Source organism: Enoplosus armatus, chromosome 11 (genome assembly GCF_043641665.1).
Source record: "Enoplosus armatus isolate fEnoArm2 chromosome 11, fEnoArm2.hap1, whole genome shotgun sequence".
In the NCBI taxonomy this organism is placed as follows: domain Eukaryota; kingdom Metazoa; phylum Chordata; class Actinopteri; order Centrarchiformes; family Enoplosidae; genus Enoplosus; species Enoplosus armatus.
In genome coordinates this window covers 19,487,808-19,506,834 of record NC_092190.1, presented here as the reverse complement: position 1 = coordinate 19,506,834, position 19,027 = coordinate 19,487,808, and the positions used below count along the sequence as shown (strand labels likewise).

Below are 19,027 nucleotides of genomic sequence, written 5' to 3'. Positions count from 1 at the left end.
ACGGGGGCTTTGAGCTAAATACTAATGTCAGCATACTAACACGCTCACAATGACAGTGCCAATAAGCTGATGTTTAGAAGGTAATGTTTACCATGTTCACCGTCTTAGGTAAGAAAGAAAGAAAGTCAGGGGATCACCAACATCATTAGGATACCTCATCTGGGAATCATAAATATCTTTACAAAATTTCATGGCAATCCACCTGAGAGTTGTTGAGGTATTTCAGTCTAGACCAAAGTGGCCATATAAAGATTTACAGATCACACTTCCTACTGTACTGTGTCAGTGTGTTATAATATTGGCCAATATGGTTCTACCATTAAATGTATCAGAATTTCAATAACATCCCCCAACAAAATCAACAGGCCAGAAGGGCTTGGTTTGATGCTCCATTAAACACAAATGGCAGTTTGTGAGTGGGAAGCTGACAAAGATCATGTTCTTGCTATTACTAGTAGTATTACTAGTAGTCTTGTTATTACTGTGTCAACGGTAGACAGGACGTATACTGTATGTTTTAACGGGTCGGCAAGGACACATGAATTCTGTTTTTGTTTTCCCAGTCTCTGTTCTTCTGGTAGTCAAAAGCTTGCTCTGTTTGACGTAAGGATGTATTGATTTATGCTTTGGAAGACGTGTAGGAAGCAATCAAGAGGTGGTGAATTGATTGACTGGGTTACTGATTTATTCATTCATTGAGAGGTCACTCCACTGGATTGGACAGCAAGTTGATCTTAATTTGAGAATCGATTTCTTGGTGTCGCCTGTATTCTCCTCGTTTTTCTTCAGAGGCTGCTGGCCTTTGGAAGGCGAGGTCAGATAGAGCGAGCCTTTCTGATGGCAGCGCACAGGAGGACCAACATCCATGAGAAGTGTAATTTACATTTAGTTTAATGGATCATTAAGCACCAGTGACGTCTGTGTGTCTGTCAGTATTGATGAACATAGATTGCATATATATATGTGTGTGTTTTTTTACACATGCATCCGTGTGTAAAAAAATCCAATGCACATCAATGTCCAGCAAATACCCTCCTTGACCTCTACGTCTGGTCTGGTTGCTGTCTCCAACAAGTTCAATAAGCCCCTTCAGGCTGCTTTAAATTGCCAAGGACCAGAGAGTGCAAGAGGTCACTTTCCAGAGTCACAGGGATGCGGCCTCTTCCAGCATACATTGTGCAGAAGGCAGAGAGAAGCACCATGGAAATGCTTTCAGTCCATCACAAGACTGACACACTCTATGTGAAGTTAATTAAGATAAGGCCACATGAATGTCATGAACACACAAAGTGACAATACTCCCTTGAATAGAATAGGGGATTCTCTCTGTCTCTTTCCCTTCAGACACACACATATTTTACACAGAGACACACACACACACTTCCATCTCCTCTTGCCTGTTTCCATGGAGACAGTAGTGAGCTGTTTCTTTCCACTAGGATCAGACCGTCTGTCTTGATCACAATACATATGCACACACACACACGCGTGCACACACATACACTGCCAAGTGATTAATTTTTCAGTTCTACCAGATTAGTCTGTACAACAGTGACTATGTGACACTGTCCTACATGGCGCTCATGAATCATCAGGTGTTATGTTGTTGACTGTAATAATCTAGTCCTCTCTGCGTAAGTCTCTAATTTGCAAATCTCCCCAGTAGTTTGTCTTTTCCAGATTGTGCAGATTAAATGTTTTATGGGATGAAGTATACATTTATATAAGTTTTTTTTAAGTGCATCAGTTGTCACATTTGGATTTTAATGAAGAGGTAGGGCAAAATACTACAAGCCACATAAAAGTAAACTGACCTCAAAGAGTGGGTTATGAGGGTTTGAAAGGATAAAATGTGTTTAAATGGATAAATTCAATGGCATGGTGGCCCCTGTTATACGTAATACCACTTGGCATTACTATATTTTAATGCCAAGACAGTGAACAGTGATTTAAGGTGTATATCATATGGAGTAAATGGGATAAAATGTGCAAAAACACTAACTGAGTCCTTCAAAATTGGGTCTGAGTGATGTGGTTAATGAATAGATATTGGAGATAATACATTTTTTGTGTGAACCGGCTGAGGTGAGTGAGTGAGTGAGTGGTACTCACCCACTCTGGCCTGCTGTAAGGCTCTTGGTCTAAAGGATTAGATCTGAAATGAAATTAAAACAAGTATGTGTTGCTGGGCTGTGTTAGTACAGCAATTCTTTTAAACGGGTGTTAGGCTGCCCCACCCCAGTACACTTCAACTTCAACGCCAGCACCACACTAATCTGGCATCAGAATACCAAGGTTCACCCAAGGTTCCATGTTGATGAAAACCCCCTGAATACAAAACATTTGGACCGTTTAAGCAGTTGCACATTGTGATTTTAAGTGTTATAATTAGAGGTCATCACAGGATCATGCAGTAAGACAGTCTAAAATACTGTCTTAAGCAACTGCACAACTTTCACTTCCTCCGCTGCCATGACCCCGCTGCCATGTGCAGCCAGCGAGTGCATGGAGATCAGCTGCTGCATACCTGGTTCCAGCTTTCATTTGCATCCTGTGCATGAGTACCGAGCTCAGCTCCACCATTAAAATTTAACAACAGCTCACAGGCATGCAGCCACATCTCAAAGCCATGCATCTTTACAGATCAGCTGCAGCCACACGTTTAGCCCCTTCCCCTTTTTCTAATCTACGTGGGGTTGACATTGAAGAGAAATGTGGAACATAGAATATGTGCATGTGCAACAACACACAGTAACTGCAGCGGCCAGGGTCTCTTGAAGGAATGGAAAATACCAATAGGGCTGTAATGAACCGTTCCCATCTATTCATCACACCCACAGAGGACAGCAGCGGCTCGGAGAAAAAAAAGATGTGGGGGAGATCGGTTTTATTTTTATTCTGGTGAGCTCTACCTGCTCTGTTCCTCATTTTTCTTTTGTAATCATTCTGATTTGTGTTTGTTTTCTACCGACTGATACTGACTGATTTTTGATCTACTCCGTACAAATTACTGTTCTGCTTTGTCTATTTTTCTTACAATAGCACATAATAAGAAATGCTGACATAACATTTGCCTAACTTGACCTTTAGTGACCTCTTTTATTCAAAATCACAACAGTAGCCTTAAATTAATAAAGCCTTAAAAAAGCCTTAAGTTTTTTTTTCTTCTTCCTTTTTTTCAGATAAATTCTACCTTATTTATTATTATTTATTATTCTCCTATATTCTATGATTTTATTTAACTTTTACTTGGAGGCAGGAGGGAATCCAAAGTAGCCACAGTCTGGATGGCTTGGTTTCCACTATGAAAATAAATAGATAAATAAATAAAGACAGTGCTGAGAGAACCAGTGTAAACAATCTGTCATCTTGGAGAGTTGAATTCAGTTTTTGCCAAAAGAATTGAGAAATGCATAAAATGATATGCAGGGCTGTACTCCCCCACACTAAACACAGCTACTAACAGCATATTCGGATAGTACATTTTTAGTATTTTAAAATGTAAAACTGCAATGCAGTACAATATTCGGTATTGTTTTACACTTTTCTAAGCTCCGTTCCATGTCCTGGCACAACATTGGGGGGAAGAATAATCTCAACCCTCCATCCTGGATTTCCTAATACAAACACATTATCACTTGCACCCGTGTCCGCAAATATTCACTCCATCCCTCATTCATTTCAACTGAATCCCATTTGACTGACAAAGTCAAGAATGCGTTTCCTGTTTAATGCGAGCTCTGGCTGGCTGCAGCTGCCGCACAGGTCAAAGTTCAGCTTTGCCCAACTGAGAAAAAGTGTTTTGATGCATCTCATGTTTGAAAATGGTGAAGTCAAGCTTGCAGTGTGCCATCGCCCCATTTTGTAGGCTACAAGCAGACTGAATTATTGCTCTTATAGACAGCTTACAGGCCATGATTGGTCTGCTCAATATTTCATTATTTTCATTCATTCGTTTCATTGGATGGAAGGAAAGCGTGACTATATTGAGAGAAACATCTTTAAGGCATGTTTTGGACTGAATTCACACCACATGCAAAACGTCAGCAGCGCAGGAACACATGACTGAGTAAAGCCTGGAACAGTTGCAGCAAGATCTTCTTCCTGTCCTCCTTGAAGTGAAACAAACCTGTTGTTTAAAATGGTTGCCATTTCAAATGTAATCGGCAGCCTGCTGTGTTGGCACAGGGCTGTAAAGTGCACCCAAAAAGACCTCAGCTGGCCAGAGGTTATTGCAAATTATTTATATCATGACTAAAGATACAGATATCACTTAATTACTTCTCACCCGGCAGAATGGACACTTCTGGGCTCAAACCAACAGGACATCAGGTGGGTGGAGGCAGGTGAACTCAGGTAAGTGGCATATAGCAAAGCCTCTAATATCACAACAGCCAATGGGAGGAGAGATGTTTGAAATTATAGGACTGGCCAATAAAGCTGTTGTTTTCTCAACTTTAGAACCAGCTTTGTGTGGATAAAATGTCGAAGGAAAGCATTAAAGAGACTTTAGTCGAATTCTCGACCGTCAGGAAAAGGGCGCTGTTCAGTTGACCGTCAAAAGTCTCAAATACAGAGGACGAAGAATAAGACTGTAAAGAAGACATGCTAATTGTGGGCAGGAGTGAGTTCGTGTTGTTTATGGTGGATGTAATAAATTGCTCAGCACAGACAAGATCAAGATTAAAGTGAAGCTGAGAAACATCTTGTAATCAAAGGACTTGGAAACTAAACTGGGAAGCAGTGGAAGAAACGTTCAGTGGAGGAGCTCCTCACACTCGTCATGGTATTAGTTATTATACAGTGGAATGCAAGAAGCCTAATTGCCAATTGACAATAATTAAAATAATCTGTTTCAATATCATGCAGGCAGGATATTGTGTATGAAATCTTTCATGTGCTACTCAGGTTACATTATAGGATTGGATATCTCCGTCCTTTGGGTTCCTGCTCATGTAGGGGTGAAAGGAAGTTAGTAGTAAGCGTTGGTGGAACACGGGGAGGGGACCCAAAGGAAGAGATGGTATTTAACGTTACCCGTCTGAGAATAGGACAGACAGGTTTAAATCAAACACCCCATAGAATAGGCAAGCACCCTGCGGGACTGTGCACACACTGTAATAAACCCGAAACTGTCAAACATGCACTGATAGATTGCAACAACAGGTATGATGCAGAAAGAAGGGAATCAATATTAGCAAGAATTAATCAATTAATTAAGAGAAACAGGAATAATAGAGAGAATTTAGTTGTTGTTTGTTCGCTCCACACTCCAGTCCAGTAGGTGGCGGTAATGCGCCTATAAGCTGGTTGCCAACCTCCATTAAAACTGAAAGAAAAACCAGGAGAAAAAGAAAAAGAAGAAACACATGAAAATGGCTTCCAGGTGGTCGGTTGCAAGCGATGAGCTCTCCTGTCCGGTCTGTCGGGACACTTTCAAAGACCCGGTTCTTCTTCCTTGTAGCCACAGCTTTTGTGGCGTCTGTGTTGTGGAGTGGTGGAAAACGAAACGAATACGCCAATGTCCCGTTTGCAAGACAGTGTCTTCAACTAAAAAACCACCTCGAAACCTGGTCTTGAAGAACCTGTGCGATGGTTTCTTACTGGAAATGGAGTCTGGGGTTGTCTGCCGCCAGCACTCCGAGACACTGAAGCTGTACTGCCTGGACCACCACACGCCGGTCTGTGTTGTGTGCAGAGACTCTAAACACCACAGTAACCACAGATTTATACCCGTCGACGAAGCGGCAGAGTTTTACAGAAACGGCATCCTGAAACACCTGGACCCTTTACGGGAGAAAGCGAAACTCTTCAATGAAGTGAGAGCGAACTCGGAAAAAATGTGTACTGAAATTATGAATCAAGCTCAGGAGACAGAGACGCACATCAGAGAGGAGTTTAAGGTGCTTCGGGACTTTTTGCGAAGGGAGGAGGAGACCAGGATGGTAGCACTGAAGGGAGAAGAGGGGCACAAAAGAAGCATGATGGAGGAAAGAATAGGGGTTTTGACCACAGAGATAAACGCTATGGAAAGTACCGTTAAATCCATAGAGGCAGGGCTGCACGATGACGACGCGCCGTTTCTGTTGAAAGCCCGTGGTTTACTGGAAGAAGCACAGCGCCCCCTGCTGGATGTACCAAAGCCAGTCACAGGAGCCCTCATCGACGTTGCCCAACACCTGGGAAATATGAGCTACAACGTCTGGTACAACATGAAGCAGATAGTGTCATACACACCTGTAATCCTGAACCCCAACACCGCCCATCGAGAACTCCACCTGTCTGAAGGTTTGACTAGCGTAAAATGTGGACCGAAACAGCCTCTCGCTACAATCCCAGAGAGGATGGAGCACCACCACTGCGTCCTGGGCTTTGAGGGCGTCAGCTCAGGGATCCACAGCTGGGATGTGCACATTGGTGACAACCAAGTATGGGCACTGGGTGTGATAGCACAGGATGCCCACAGGACGGGGGATATACAGTCTGGGTTATGGATGGTGAGGTTTTGTCTCGGTAAATTCACAACATACGCCCCATCATGTCCAGTGTCTGTCCTCCCACTGAAGGACAGGCTGCAGAGGGTCAGAGTGCACCTGGACTGGGACAAAGGAAAGCTATCCTTTTACAATCCAGATACTAGCACACTCGTACATACCTTCACACACACATTCACCGACACACTGTTTCCATACATCAACACCTGGAATGACCTCCCACTGAAGATATTACCAGTTCAACTGGGATTGTGAGAGAGAATTACCAGAAAATATAAGTGATTTGATGATTTATATACTCTGTTTCCATCTGTTGAAAAAAAAAAAAGAAGAGAGAATATCAGTAAATTATTTTATTTGTGTTTCTTGTTTTTATCAAGGCATTGATTTTTTTTTTCTGTCGGGTCATCATTTCAGCAACAAAAGTACTGGGATGCAATGGAGTAAAATAAATGAATCGTGAGGCCGTGAATACTGTATATGCAACCTGAACACAACAATGAATACATGAAGATGGCAAAGAAATCTAGTCATTGGTGTCAGTTAATAATAGTAATTGTATTTTCAGATGTGTGTGCAATATACCTAAAAGTACTAAATGGTAGTTACTCCTTTGAATTTGAACATGTTGATCCACTTTTTGTATTTTTCTGTCTTGTGCTTTGTGATGGTACCATCAGGCTGTTGGTACATAATGTAGCATTGAACTGCTGTACGGAAATCATTTTGATTTATTTATGCTGTCTTTTTACTTTTTGCATTTCTCTGCCACACTGTTGGAGTGCCTTTTTATATGTCTCAATTGTCAAAAGAATTGACTGTAAAAACTTTGCATTTGCCATAGTTGCCTTATTAAAACTACTTCCACCTTTCTATGCATAGCTTTGAATGGTTCCAGTTACGTAATTGTATACAAGAAAAAATAATTTATTATATAAAATAAAACCCAATAAAGCACTTTTAACACTTACCAGGCTGTGTGATGGGTATCTACTTAACAGGTGAAGTCATTGCACTATTATTTTCAGCTATGTTTATTAATCATACTAATTGCTATATGGTTTACATGGTTAATTACTTTCAGATCATACCTTACCAAGCACTACTCATGTTTTACTACTCATGTTTTACAACTCAATCGCTGTTTATTTTTAATGTTGTTGATCATAGCGTTAAATATAATAGTATAAAAGTATTTTTTTTCTGTAGCATATGATGCTCAAACATAAAAATCCCACCCAAACACAGACAGAAATGGTACTGTAAAACCTACTGTCGTAAAACTGTCGTGCAACACCGCGACGACGGCTAAAACGCTTTACGTATAGGGTTTTCTGTCATGTAAGTGTTTCGGCTGTCCTTGTGAGGATGCGGAGAACATGTGAGTGTAAAAAGACGTTTGCTGGCTGTGAAGACAGTGAATGCAGTTGTTTAAAGCCTCCTTGTGTTTGCATTCAGTCAGGTAACGTTAACGTTAAGCGGTAGCTCATAGGAGTCTTTCCTTATTGGGTCAGTTAGCTAAGGTCGGTGTACAATGAAGATAACGTAGTAACAACAAGCTCAATATATCTGTTTGCAGCGGTAGAGTTGGGTAACTACTTTTGGAGCCTTTTTGTGCAGTTTTCTATTGTTTACGCGACGTGAAATGCCTATTGTTAGAGATTAGCATGTACTGCTTGGCTAATCATATAGCAGTTTTTTTCTACTCAGTACCCCGATACTAATAATGTGACCAACGTATTGTGTGTATGACTGCATGGTCTTATATGTAATTAGCACTCCAAGACCAAGCAGGAAGGGAGATAAATTGGTCGTTTCACTCAGCCTATAGTCAGATAAGTTCAGAAATATGTAGTGAGCTACACCTTTAAAAGACCAGGACATACAGAAGATACAGTAACATAATGTATTGGTTGTGTCAGTTTTTATCTTCCCACCTGGTCTTAATGTAACCCTGAAGACATGATGAGATGGGACTGTCATGTAGCTGAAGCTAGCTGTGGTCTGTGATGAAGGTGATGTTATGGCGGCCTAGTGGTTAAAGAGAATATTCCTTCAACAGGGCAACAACGGTTCAAATCCCTGTTTGGAGTGTCCTTGGGAGAGGCCTGTTGGTATACTCATGAATGTATTGTCTGCCTCCGTCACAGATACCACCTACTGAAGTCTGCAGCTGCCACAGCAACTGACACGAAATCGATAGAAAAACAAAGACGTGACATGGCGTCTCACTTCCTGAAGTATTCAGTGCTCCTTCAGAAGTACCGGACTCCGCTGCTTTTTGCGAGCTGTGGCGGGGTCTTTGCTGCCAACGTGTTCTACCATGTTTTCCCCGACAAGTCCTACCGTCAGCTCTATCAGGCCTGGCACAAAGGAGAGCCAGTCATGCTGTCTGAAAAGCTTGAGGATGTTTTCCAGCAGGTAGTGTGTGTGCACAGAAGTTTTATTTGAGCTTTTTTCTTCTCTCTTTTCTCTCTCCCCTCCAGTTTACTAAATTAGATTAATACAATTACTTGAATTACTTAAATTGTCAATTATTAAACGATTAAAAAGCACTATGTATGAGCAATAACAGTTATGCCAGTTATATTGGCATTATATGCATGCACAACCGTTTTACAAAGTAGTCAAAGAAGGAGAAATGCCATTAAAGTAATGTATCTCAGCGTGCAGTGAGAAAAAAAGTGACACAAAATCCAAATTGTAATGTTGTTATTGTCATTTTTAGGTGACGAAGGACTATGGTATCGGCTCACCCAAAAACTTCTCTGCCTTCGCCTCCTTTGGGTTCCATCCGGTTGGTGCTGGTGTCCCTTGGCTTCCTTCAGGGGCCCAAATTGGCATCCCAGCAAACTTTAACAGCACGGCCGACGACCCGAGCGGAATCACCAACCGCACCATCTTCATCAACGGCAAAGCGGTGGACTGGAGCAGCGATACTGGCTCTGCTCTGAAGGACGCACTGGTGTTTTCCCTTGAGGCACAGAAGTTTGCCATAGCACGAGAAGTGGCCCGCTTGCAGTCCGGAGGGCCTGTTGTGAGTGCTGCCGTTGCCCCATTGTGCCTGGGGGGGGTGTGGGTGTACAGCGTGGCGCTGAAGCAGATGTTTGCGCTCCACACCGGGCCTGCACTGCTGCGTGGGGCTGTGAACGTTGTAGCATTGGGGATTGGTGCCGTGTCCTACTACCTCACCTCGGATGCTGTCAGCCAGTGGATTGACTTTACCTCCGACCGGCGTGCAGCGGGAGTGTCCCGTGATTATGCCAAAGGAGGGGTAGAGTTTTATGATAAGATTCTGTCCAGGAACAAGACACTGCGCTCCCTGATGGGGCGGCAGGGAGAGGACATGTATGCTCCCAGCGGGAACTTATTTCCTGCTCATCTCCTTCAGCTGAAACACACATCGTACACATCTAGGAGGGAAGGGATCCTCGCTCTACTGAAAGAGGAGAAAGTTTGAAAAGAAGGGGGGTTGTTGTGTTGAGAATAAAAATGAGGTCATTGGGCCTCACCAGAGCCTGTAATGATCTACTATAAGTTGTGCTTGTCTCTGAATAGACCGTTAAAAATAGCAGTGTGTGAGAGTTCCTGGGCTTTTCTTAGCTGCAAAGAAACCTGGCCAAAAGAATATTTTTAATAGAAATATGTCGTCCCACATGGGCTGAAAGGTATTTTGTACAACATTTTATGAATCTTGAAGTGTGGAACCATTCAAATTACAAGGCAGTCTTGTAAAGCCCTGGGGTGTCAAATTTTGAATGGCCAGTGTGACTGGTGACTTGTTTATCCAACAAAGACAACATTTAGAGGGTTCATTCTGGACCCAATGTACAAGTTAACATTTTTGAAGCCTGTCAGAGCATGTGATGAAATATATGTTGTTGAATAGACATGGATGGCTGGCTCTAGATATTATAATTGGAACCTGTTAGGAATGATCAGGAACAGGTCTGTTCACCCACATTACAAAAAAACATACCCTTAAATACATTTATTGGTATCTAGTCATGCATAGTTTAGTTTAGCTTTTATTTGCCCTGGTTTTGAGATACCCATCTGCAAGATTTCTGCCGCAAGCCTGTCACAATCAGGGCAAATTGAATTTTGCTTGTGGTTTTTGATCACAGCACTGAAAAATAACTTTAAAAAAACTAAACCGTGACATGTCTTTCCACAAACAAAGTTCTGTTTACCCTGGATTATCCTTAAACCTTACAGTTTACAGAACTACATTCTACCAAAGAAATAGTCCTCATGAAAACTATCGACTGCATGGTTTTGGTGGATTGTCCTGAGGATGGGCACATTGTTTTCAAAATGACACATCGCTTTTAAATTCTTTAATTGCAATTTGTTCATACCTCAGAAGTTGAAACCCTTTATTTCTTCCCTCTGTAGAATCAGTTGATCAGTTTCAACAATGTAGAGGGAAGCACCACAATACAGAATAATGACCATGCAACACCATAGAGGTCTCCTATTGCAGATCTTCAGCATGGGCCCGGATTTCTAAGGGTTTGCCCCTGTTCTTCTTTATAACTGCCTGCAGAGAAATAGCAACTCATTGTTAGTTAAATGTATTGGAGAATCTGAAGCATCCTCATGTGCAGTATTTCCAATGAAAGGAAGGAAAAACCATGATATGGAACTGGTTAATCGAAGAAAGCTCCATCTTTCTGTCTTTCCCTTTGCTCTTTCTTCATGTTTCAAATAACCTTTAAGGAGAGTAACACTCTGTCCACCCGTATCTACTAATTTGTTTAGCAATAATCTTAACATGCCGTTTATTGTGACTCAGAACTCATCATATAGCGCCCAAGTTCCCTTAAGTCATCTGTGTGGTTAAGATATGGTGTGAAGTCTGGATATAAAAAGCATGCAGATGGTAGAACTGGTGAAGTAGAGAGACTGTTCTTATCCAGGACAGCTTGGGTTCACTGTTCTCTGACAGCAAGCGTCCTCTCTACATTAGTGCCCTTGAGCAAGATGCAGAATGTGTTCCAGATTCGTGGTTATGCAGCAGATTGTGGTCCTTGACACCCTGTACTCTTCATCGACAAATGCTTTCCCCAATATGTGAAGTAAATATTTTGGTTGCACCAAAATATTCCTCTTATCACCATGTCATACTATATTGAAAACACAGTTGAAAAAAAGTTGGAGAAAAAAAATCAATAATTACACACAGCTGATTAGGAAGCTTCCTGTCAAATAGAAGAAGAAGAAAAAAAGCGTTGGCTGAATTTTTAGGTCTACTCCATCATTTCCCTGGCTACAAAGTGGCTTTTGGGATATGCATACCAACAACAGTGGGCTTATTGTCTTGTTCTCACCACTCCGCTTCATCTGCTTACTTCATTGTATGCCAAACACAGTTACTGTACAATGGCCCATTGTTTGCTTCATTGTATGTTGTTTCTTTTTCAAGCCACTTGAGGTCAGTGCAGCCCACTTTACCACTCTCACAATGCGTTACTATCTTCCTTATACGTGTCTATGAATGTCAGGGCTACAGATTCATTTAGTCTTAATGGGCAGGCTGGGGCTTGAAGTTAAAGAGAACAGGAAAAGCTGTTTTCATAATTACATTCATTTTAAAAGTCATACAATAATATTCATTCTGAAATCCAGGCTCCTGTGGAGACAGGGCTCTTTTCAAGTTTATTAACATATTCCAATTAGAATAAAATCCAAGTGTGTGTTTCTATTAAATTACGGTATCAGCCATAATATTCCCACTGCTAATGCCCTGTCTGCCAACGCAGCGAAAGTTTATTTTCTTTTTGATTTTTTTTAAATTCGATTTAATTAAAACTTTATTTTGTTTTTATGATTGTAGTATATCAGTATACAATGAATTTTACCTATACAGAAAAATAGAGCATTCAAATACATTGAAGGTATACTGTACATATCAGAATACATGCAAACTGCATTGTCAATACAGAACCCAATTTTGTATTCAGATGGTATGTGCACGAGCAAATAACTGCCTAAAGTTGTTACAGTATATGAAATAATATATAAGCAATATATTATACATATTCCACATGTGCTCTTACATTATTCAGTTCATACACATACTTAAGTACATTTTATGACATTTTAACATACAGTACATATCTGTCAGCTCTTTATATCAGTGTTTGTGACCACATGATGAACATATTTTGACAGCTGCATTTGATTGACACAAATAAAAACTGTGATTATGTCCTTCATAAGGGTTACAATGCAGCCAAGTGGGGGGGATAAATAAGATCATATTTAATTTATTCATATTTTAGAGCGGGTCTACCTAGGGGTGCGCTGAAAAACAAACTGCGCGCCTCCCGCTCAGAGGCCCCGCCCCTGTGCGCTCCGTTTGCGCCATTACGTCGCTATGCTGATCGCTGCTGTGCTGCAAGGCAGGCAGGCAGGCAGGCAAAGCAGCTGCAGAGACACCAGGGAACGCTCACTACAACGGACAGGCTCATGTTGGGAAAGTCAGAAACGCAACATTTGCCTATTCTGTGATTTGAAGTCCAAACATTTTCACTTGTAACCTTTTGCTGATCTAATTTTGTACATTTTTACACCTGCGTGGGAATATATTTTTCATTCTCGAGACCTGAAATGACTGCTAGTCGCCGTGTCTAGCCAATGGTTACTACGGGGGCTCCTGTCTTGTGGATTATCCGTCGTCGCCGAGCCAGTTGCATGGTCGAGCCCGGAGGAGGCCCCGCTCTGCTGGATGGATGTGTGTGAAGCAGCGCCGAACTCCGAGTACTGATGAAGACTATGATAATGATGGTGCTTGGGTTTCATCGGCAGCGGGTGAACTGATCTTGGATGTTCGGGCTATATCGCCCCCACACAAACCATTTCCTCATACAGCAATCAATATATTCCTTAAAAACTGGACGCCCCTGGAGCAGTTTATGACGGTAAGAAAGACACTCATTCACAGGCCACCAGTTTTTACAGCCAGCTGACGTTAGCTAACGCTAACGTTAGCTAGCTTAGCGCTGTCACTTTTATCCAAGTTGCTCCCCGCACAGCTAAAAAGGCTAATGTTGCGAAATTACATTGGGATACGGCTTCTCAAAGGGGCCTGTTTTGTCATTACACTTGTGTCTGTTTGAGTGGGGTCTCAGAAAAAGAAATACAAAGCTCTAATATACCTTTTATTATCCAGCCTTAATAGCCAGTGGTTGTGTAGCTTGCTTGTTAGCTAGCTGTTTCTCAGCCCATTCAATATCTCGCAGCTTACTTTACGTAGCTGCGAAACAGTAGCTAATCCAGTGTGCGCAGTATTGGTGTACATTCAAAGGTTTATTGAATTATTAAAACTTTGTTCGGCCTTCCTCAACTCGACATTCATAACTGAGTTAAATGGGCCGTTAATAGCTAATTCATTATACAGTGTACAATAAGCCCTTTAATGACCAGAGCCCAGTTGGCGTTCAATGGAAGCAGTGCGGTGTCAGTTATGTTACGGATGTGGCTTTAGAGATGACATTCCTTTATGATTTGTAATAGCCATTAATTTACGATTATTAAGTGTTGTCGTGTTTCGGCGCAAGTGCTGTTTGACTGAGCTAATGCGTTTCTTTCACCACATAGCACCAGCCGTTAATGGACATGGCGAATACAGATCCTTCAGATATAATTGATTGTTGTGGTCATTCATTGCTAAATGATTGGCGAAGCACCGTTTGTTGAAGCTGCTCTCATGTACGTGTCACATTCTAGAAATGTCACACGAGAGGGCCTATATGGTTAAGCTGCTTATTGCGACCCAGCTATTAGTCGCCCGTGCATCAATAATTGTTCATTTTTCTTCGCCAAGTAAATGGCAGAAAATGATTCACGTCTGCTGGAAGGCTGTGAACTGTGTGGTGTTAAGTAATGGATGTGAGGGTTTGCTGTGTGATGAGGCGTCCTCCTTTTTTCGATGACGTAATGCTCCACCATCCGTGCCACATCTTTTGGGTCGCAGTCGATTCCTCTGCCGCCTGCTGCTTGCCAGTCTGCTGCCGCTGCTGAGATCATATGGACCCTGCTCGGTCCTGTTTGTCTAGCCTCCATCTCTCCCTCCCTGGCCCCTTTCTTGTCTCTTTCTCTATCTACACTTAAAAAAACGACTTTAGAGTCGTGGCTTAGATCCACTGGTTGGTTCTGAATGGGATCTTCAGCAGAGGAAGGAATTGTGAATGAAATCCAGTAGCTAGCTGGTTCAAGTCAGCAACCCCAAAAGTGTGGTCAGGGATCCCCACGGATCCGCGAAAGGGGCACCAGAAACCCCAGACACCCCCAACTGACATGACACACTCTGTAAACCCTGTGTAATTTTATAGATTTTTTTAATCTGTAAGATTGGACAGTATCAATTGCTTTGACAATATTTTTTTCTACACTATTAATTGCTGAAGGAGTCCATATAAACCAAAAAAAATTAGCAGATGGAGTCTTTGACCTTATGTTTATGGTTGGTCTTGACCTGAATACATTTGGGAATCTCTGTCTGAGGCTGCTGGTTGCTGAAGCTGAACTACTTATCTTGGGAATTAGGCCTGCCATGTTGCACATTTTTATTTGGGACACCATTCTGGGCTGTTGATTGCCACCATATTATATATTAAAGCTGTGGTAGTCAGGATTATTTTGCAACAGTGGATTTTGAGCTCAGCCAGAGTAAAGATGGGAAAATCGGGCATCCAGGCTTCTTTTAAAGGTGCAATCCTGCACATCCCATCTTTGATAGCTGAAACAAATAGTAGGATTGGAGGCTGTGCTGTGGCGCTGTTGGGGCATAAACATGAGTAAATATGGCTGAGCAAAGTTTGTTTTCATGGGTTTTGTGACATGCAGGCTGATCATTTTTATATATTATAAATGGAATCCTGGAGTGAACTTTAAATTTATTTGCTTTTGCATTGCCCAAACCTGAAGACATCCTGAGTTTTAAGAGTGGATGGACTCAGCTGGGGAAGATTAAATTGCCTGTGGCAGTGGCCTTGGTTTGCTTGAGCTGCGCACCTGAACCTACCCCCCCCCCCCCCCCCCCCCCCACCATCCCATGAGTTGGGAGTTTAGTAGTATCATCAGATCCCAAGGCAACTTGCTTAAATTGAACTGTCGATATGGTGCAGACACAATTGTAATTTATCATTACGTTTAAGTCAACCTCAGCCTCATTGTGTTGGTTAACAATAGCCAAAAATGTCTCTCTTTTCTCTAGTTGAAATTATCCTCAGTCTTGGGGCATAGCCTGTTATATATGCACAACAGTTTGAGAAACTGTTGGTCGACATTGCCTGTAGCTTGTCAACAAGGGCAAAAATTAGGTCACCTTAAGAGTTTTTCTAGTTTATCCATCACTCGAAGAAGCTATTAAGTGAGAAACAATGTTGTGTTTTACAGCTTGCAATACATCGTTAATGCTTTGATCGATGGGTGCAAGCATTTGGCTGTTTAATGTGGCAGTCTGGGAGGTGCAGCAAATCCATGTCCACTTTGACATGCTCAGACCACTTGCCACAGATTTGTCATCACGCTGCTTTTGCAGATGTGTCTCCACAGGTTTGGCTGGTGCCTGCAGAGAAGATGCATAAATATGACAGCTTCCTGGGTAAACATCATAAACCAGCCCACATAGCAAAGAAGTCAAAGGTCAACCATTGTTCTTGCCGGTTTTAAAGGCTGAGATGTGTATACACTGTGGGATGGGCTGGGAGCACAGCACGTTGGAGAATGTGTAGAACATTATGTGCCTGAAGCTCCTCTGTTTCGGCTTGTGCAAAATGAATGGATGAAGCCATTTGACCAAATACCATTTCCTTAAAGGATGTCATCTTTATGCAGCTTTAGCTGCTGTCTCTCTGACTTTCTTGCCTGCTTCTCACCTCTTTGCTTTGCGTTACTCTTCCTTTTTCTCTCTATCTTTGCTTGACACCTTGTGTCTGCTCAGTCTCAACGTTGGAAAGGCACACCCTTCCACTCAGCATGGTGCTCAGTAGTGCTGACAGCTTAGTATTGGTGTTAACTGACAGTGTAGGAAGACTGCAGGCTGGGTGCTGCAGCAGAGATACATTATCAGGCTTCAAAGATGCTAGCATTAGTGTATCTCACATTGGTATGCTTGAATTCATTGCCAGAAGAGCTATGACAAAAACTGTTGGTATAAACTTTAACTTCTGTCACTGTAGTGTAGTTCTTTGTCAATATAGTGCCACCATGCTGCTTTTTTTCCCACCCCATACACAAATGAATGACTTTGTTATTAAGACTCACGCTTGTGCATGTTTCAAATTGAGTGGTACTTAACTTTTAAGATCCCTCATTAGATCCTCCTCTTTATTTGAGTGAGACCAGAATCCCTGTGACCTGTGCTGACGGTTGGTGACAGAACTGTCAAAGAGCAGCCTGTTCATGTTTAACCAAGAAGACCAGCTGCCTTCCCATTCTATTATAACCCTTTGGAAAGTTCACAGTCCTATTTGCAGTTGGAAAGCGCAGTAAGCAGAGCCATTGATAGACAGAGTTCGGCCATTTCAGTTAACAGAGGCTGCACATCGACCCGTCTGTTGCCAAATTACTGGTGATTTTGCGCTGGCTTATTCCTTGAATGTTGTGCTTCTTGCGTCAGTAATTACATGAAGGGAATTACTGTAAATAACTCATTCTGAAATGGGAGGTAAACTAGTCTCCATACATTTAAAAACATGCCTAATTTGGTACAGGCTGGCACAAATACAATTTTACCTAATGTGGCACGGGCTGGTAGCACCCTCAGATCACCATCATTGTCCTGAGCTTTCAGTCCGTCTGACTGGCAGTCCTTTGGCAAACCAGCCAAACAGCCATCCATTCACATAAATATCCAGCCAGATAGCTCTTAGAAAGGCAGCTAGTTAGTGGTCTGTTGCTGGGGCGGATATGGCACAACTCTTTAGCGAAAATCATCTCCCGAGCCCCAAACACAGCTGTGTTTATTCTGTGCAAGATACCACAGCAACAGAATGCCAGTACGAAGGTGCCTTGACAGATCTAGACTACCACAATGGAAAGCAAGTAGTGCCATATTAATAGTGACACACAAGTTTGGATTGGTAGAAAAGAATAATAGCCTCATGTGGATGCCTTTGTCGGGCTTTTAGCATTTCAGTCTCTATCATTCAGAAAATAGAGGAGAAGACTCACATGTTTACATACGTTTTAAGTCCCTGACTAAAAATAATTATTTTCTGCCTGTGAACACTGGGAGAGAAATAACAGTGGCCCTTTGAATTGGATGTAGATGGATTCAGTTCTAGCAGGGAAAAAGTTATTATTATAACTTACATTTTATGTAGGAATGAACAACATTTTATCATAGTTGAACAGTAATAGTATAGTCATATAGACCACAGTGATTCTTCATGCTTATATAAGACTGTTCTAAGGAGTCTTGTGGCTATGGGCTGGTTGTGTGAAAAATCATTAAATCGGTTTTCATGGAACGTGAGTTTGTAGTGGTTTTAGCTCTCCTTCTGTTCCATTTTAAGATTTTAGATGTATTATTGTCAGATCAGGGTCACCCCTTCCATCCTCTCTCTCTCTCTCTCTCTCTCTCTCTCTCTCTCTGTCCAGTGTTGGTGTATCTGGATCATGCATAACTAATCCGATGAAACTGCATATTATGGTAATGGTGTTCTCAGTTAGTGGGCAGTCATAATGGTTTGATTAGCTGAAACAGCATGTTATCCAGCCAGAGAGAGGAGCTAGACAGACCCCCTACTTCTCTCTCTCTCTCTCTCTCTCTCTCTCTCTCTCTCTCACCCACACACACACACACACACACACACACACTTTGCTTTGCTGCTTTGAATTACCAGGTACATTCAGGATTATACCGATTATATACAGTATATATATATATATATATATATATGATTCTTACCTGTAAATATTACCCTTATTATTAAGTGTAGCAGAAATCAGATCTTGTGATCCGATATTGCTCTAATGGCCCAAACAAATCTCCATTAAGCACACAATTTGGTCATTGCCATCAAAACAAATGACTTAGTTAATGTAGCTTTTACTCCACTTAAACACCAGTTTAGAATATCACTATCTGTTTGATTGAAGACCACCAGTTATTTTCTCGGACCGACGTGTACAAAATGACTCAAAACGTTCCGATTTATTCAGAGCGATTGACTTTTTACTCCACTAGCCCACAAGCCTGTAGGCCTTGGCCACATAAATAGTGGCTCTAAATATCTGTTGTAATTTATCATCTGTATCAGCCCTATTATGAGTCACTTGTGTGTTCTAACCCAGTTTCTGAAAAACGCAGGACTACATTATGCCAAAAGTGCCAGGAGATGAAGCTAGCTAGATTATACTCTAGGGGCTGTAAAATAGATTTAGCTAGCCTTGCAGAGGTTGGATTAAGACGGCGCGACATAAAGACATTAAAGGATTAACATGATCGTTGATGATCACTGGGTATGAGGTGGATAGATGCAGAGATGGCAGTTGGATAAATAGAGGAATGGGAGGAA

At 41.8% G+C, this 19,027-nt stretch overlaps 2 protein-coding genes across 2 annotated transcripts; both read left to right on the top strand.

Annotated features, from left to right (window-relative positions):
• The first annotated feature begins 5,375 nt into the window (after positions 1 to 5,375).
• On the top strand, positions 5,376 to 7,391 carry LOC139292087 (zinc-binding protein A33-like). Its single transcript, XM_070914242.1, has one exon. It carries the CDS (start codon positions 5,376 to 5,378, stop codon positions 6,747 to 6,749), a length of 1,374 nt encoding a protein of 457 aa, XP_070770343.1. The 3' UTR covers positions 6,750 to 7,391.
• A 469-nt stretch (positions 7,392 to 7,860) lies between these two features.
• On the top strand, positions 7,861 to 10,025 carry tmem177 (transmembrane protein 177). Its single transcript, XM_070914243.1, has 3 exons — positions 7,861 to 7,956; positions 8,645 to 8,915; positions 9,223 to 10,025. Exons 1-3 carry the CDS (start codon positions 7,916 to 7,918, stop codon positions 9,952 to 9,954), a joined length of 1,044 nt encoding a protein of 347 aa, XP_070770344.1. The 5' UTR covers positions 7,861 to 7,915; the 3' UTR covers positions 9,955 to 10,025.
• Positions 10,026 to 19,027: the final 9,002 nt, after the last annotated feature.

Excerpts from the sequence above, each read along its gene's own strand:
- tmem177 (XM_070914243.1), top strand. The coding sequence starts at position 7,916 with ATGCAGTTGTTTAAAGCCTCCTTGTGTTTGCATTCAGTCAG. Across the intron at positions 7,957-8,644 it reads TTGTGTTTGCATTCAGTCAG|ATACCACCTACTGAAGTCTG; the intron begins GTAACGTTAACG and ends CCTCCGTCACAG. Across the intron at positions 8,916-9,222 it reads TTGAGGATGTTTTCCAGCAG|GTGACGAAGGACTATGGTAT; the intron begins GTAGTGTGTGTG and ends TGTCATTTTTAG.
- LOC139292087 (XM_070914242.1), top strand. The coding sequence starts at position 5,376 with ATGGCTTCCAGGTGGTCGGTTGCAAGCGATGAGCTCTCCTGTCCGGTC.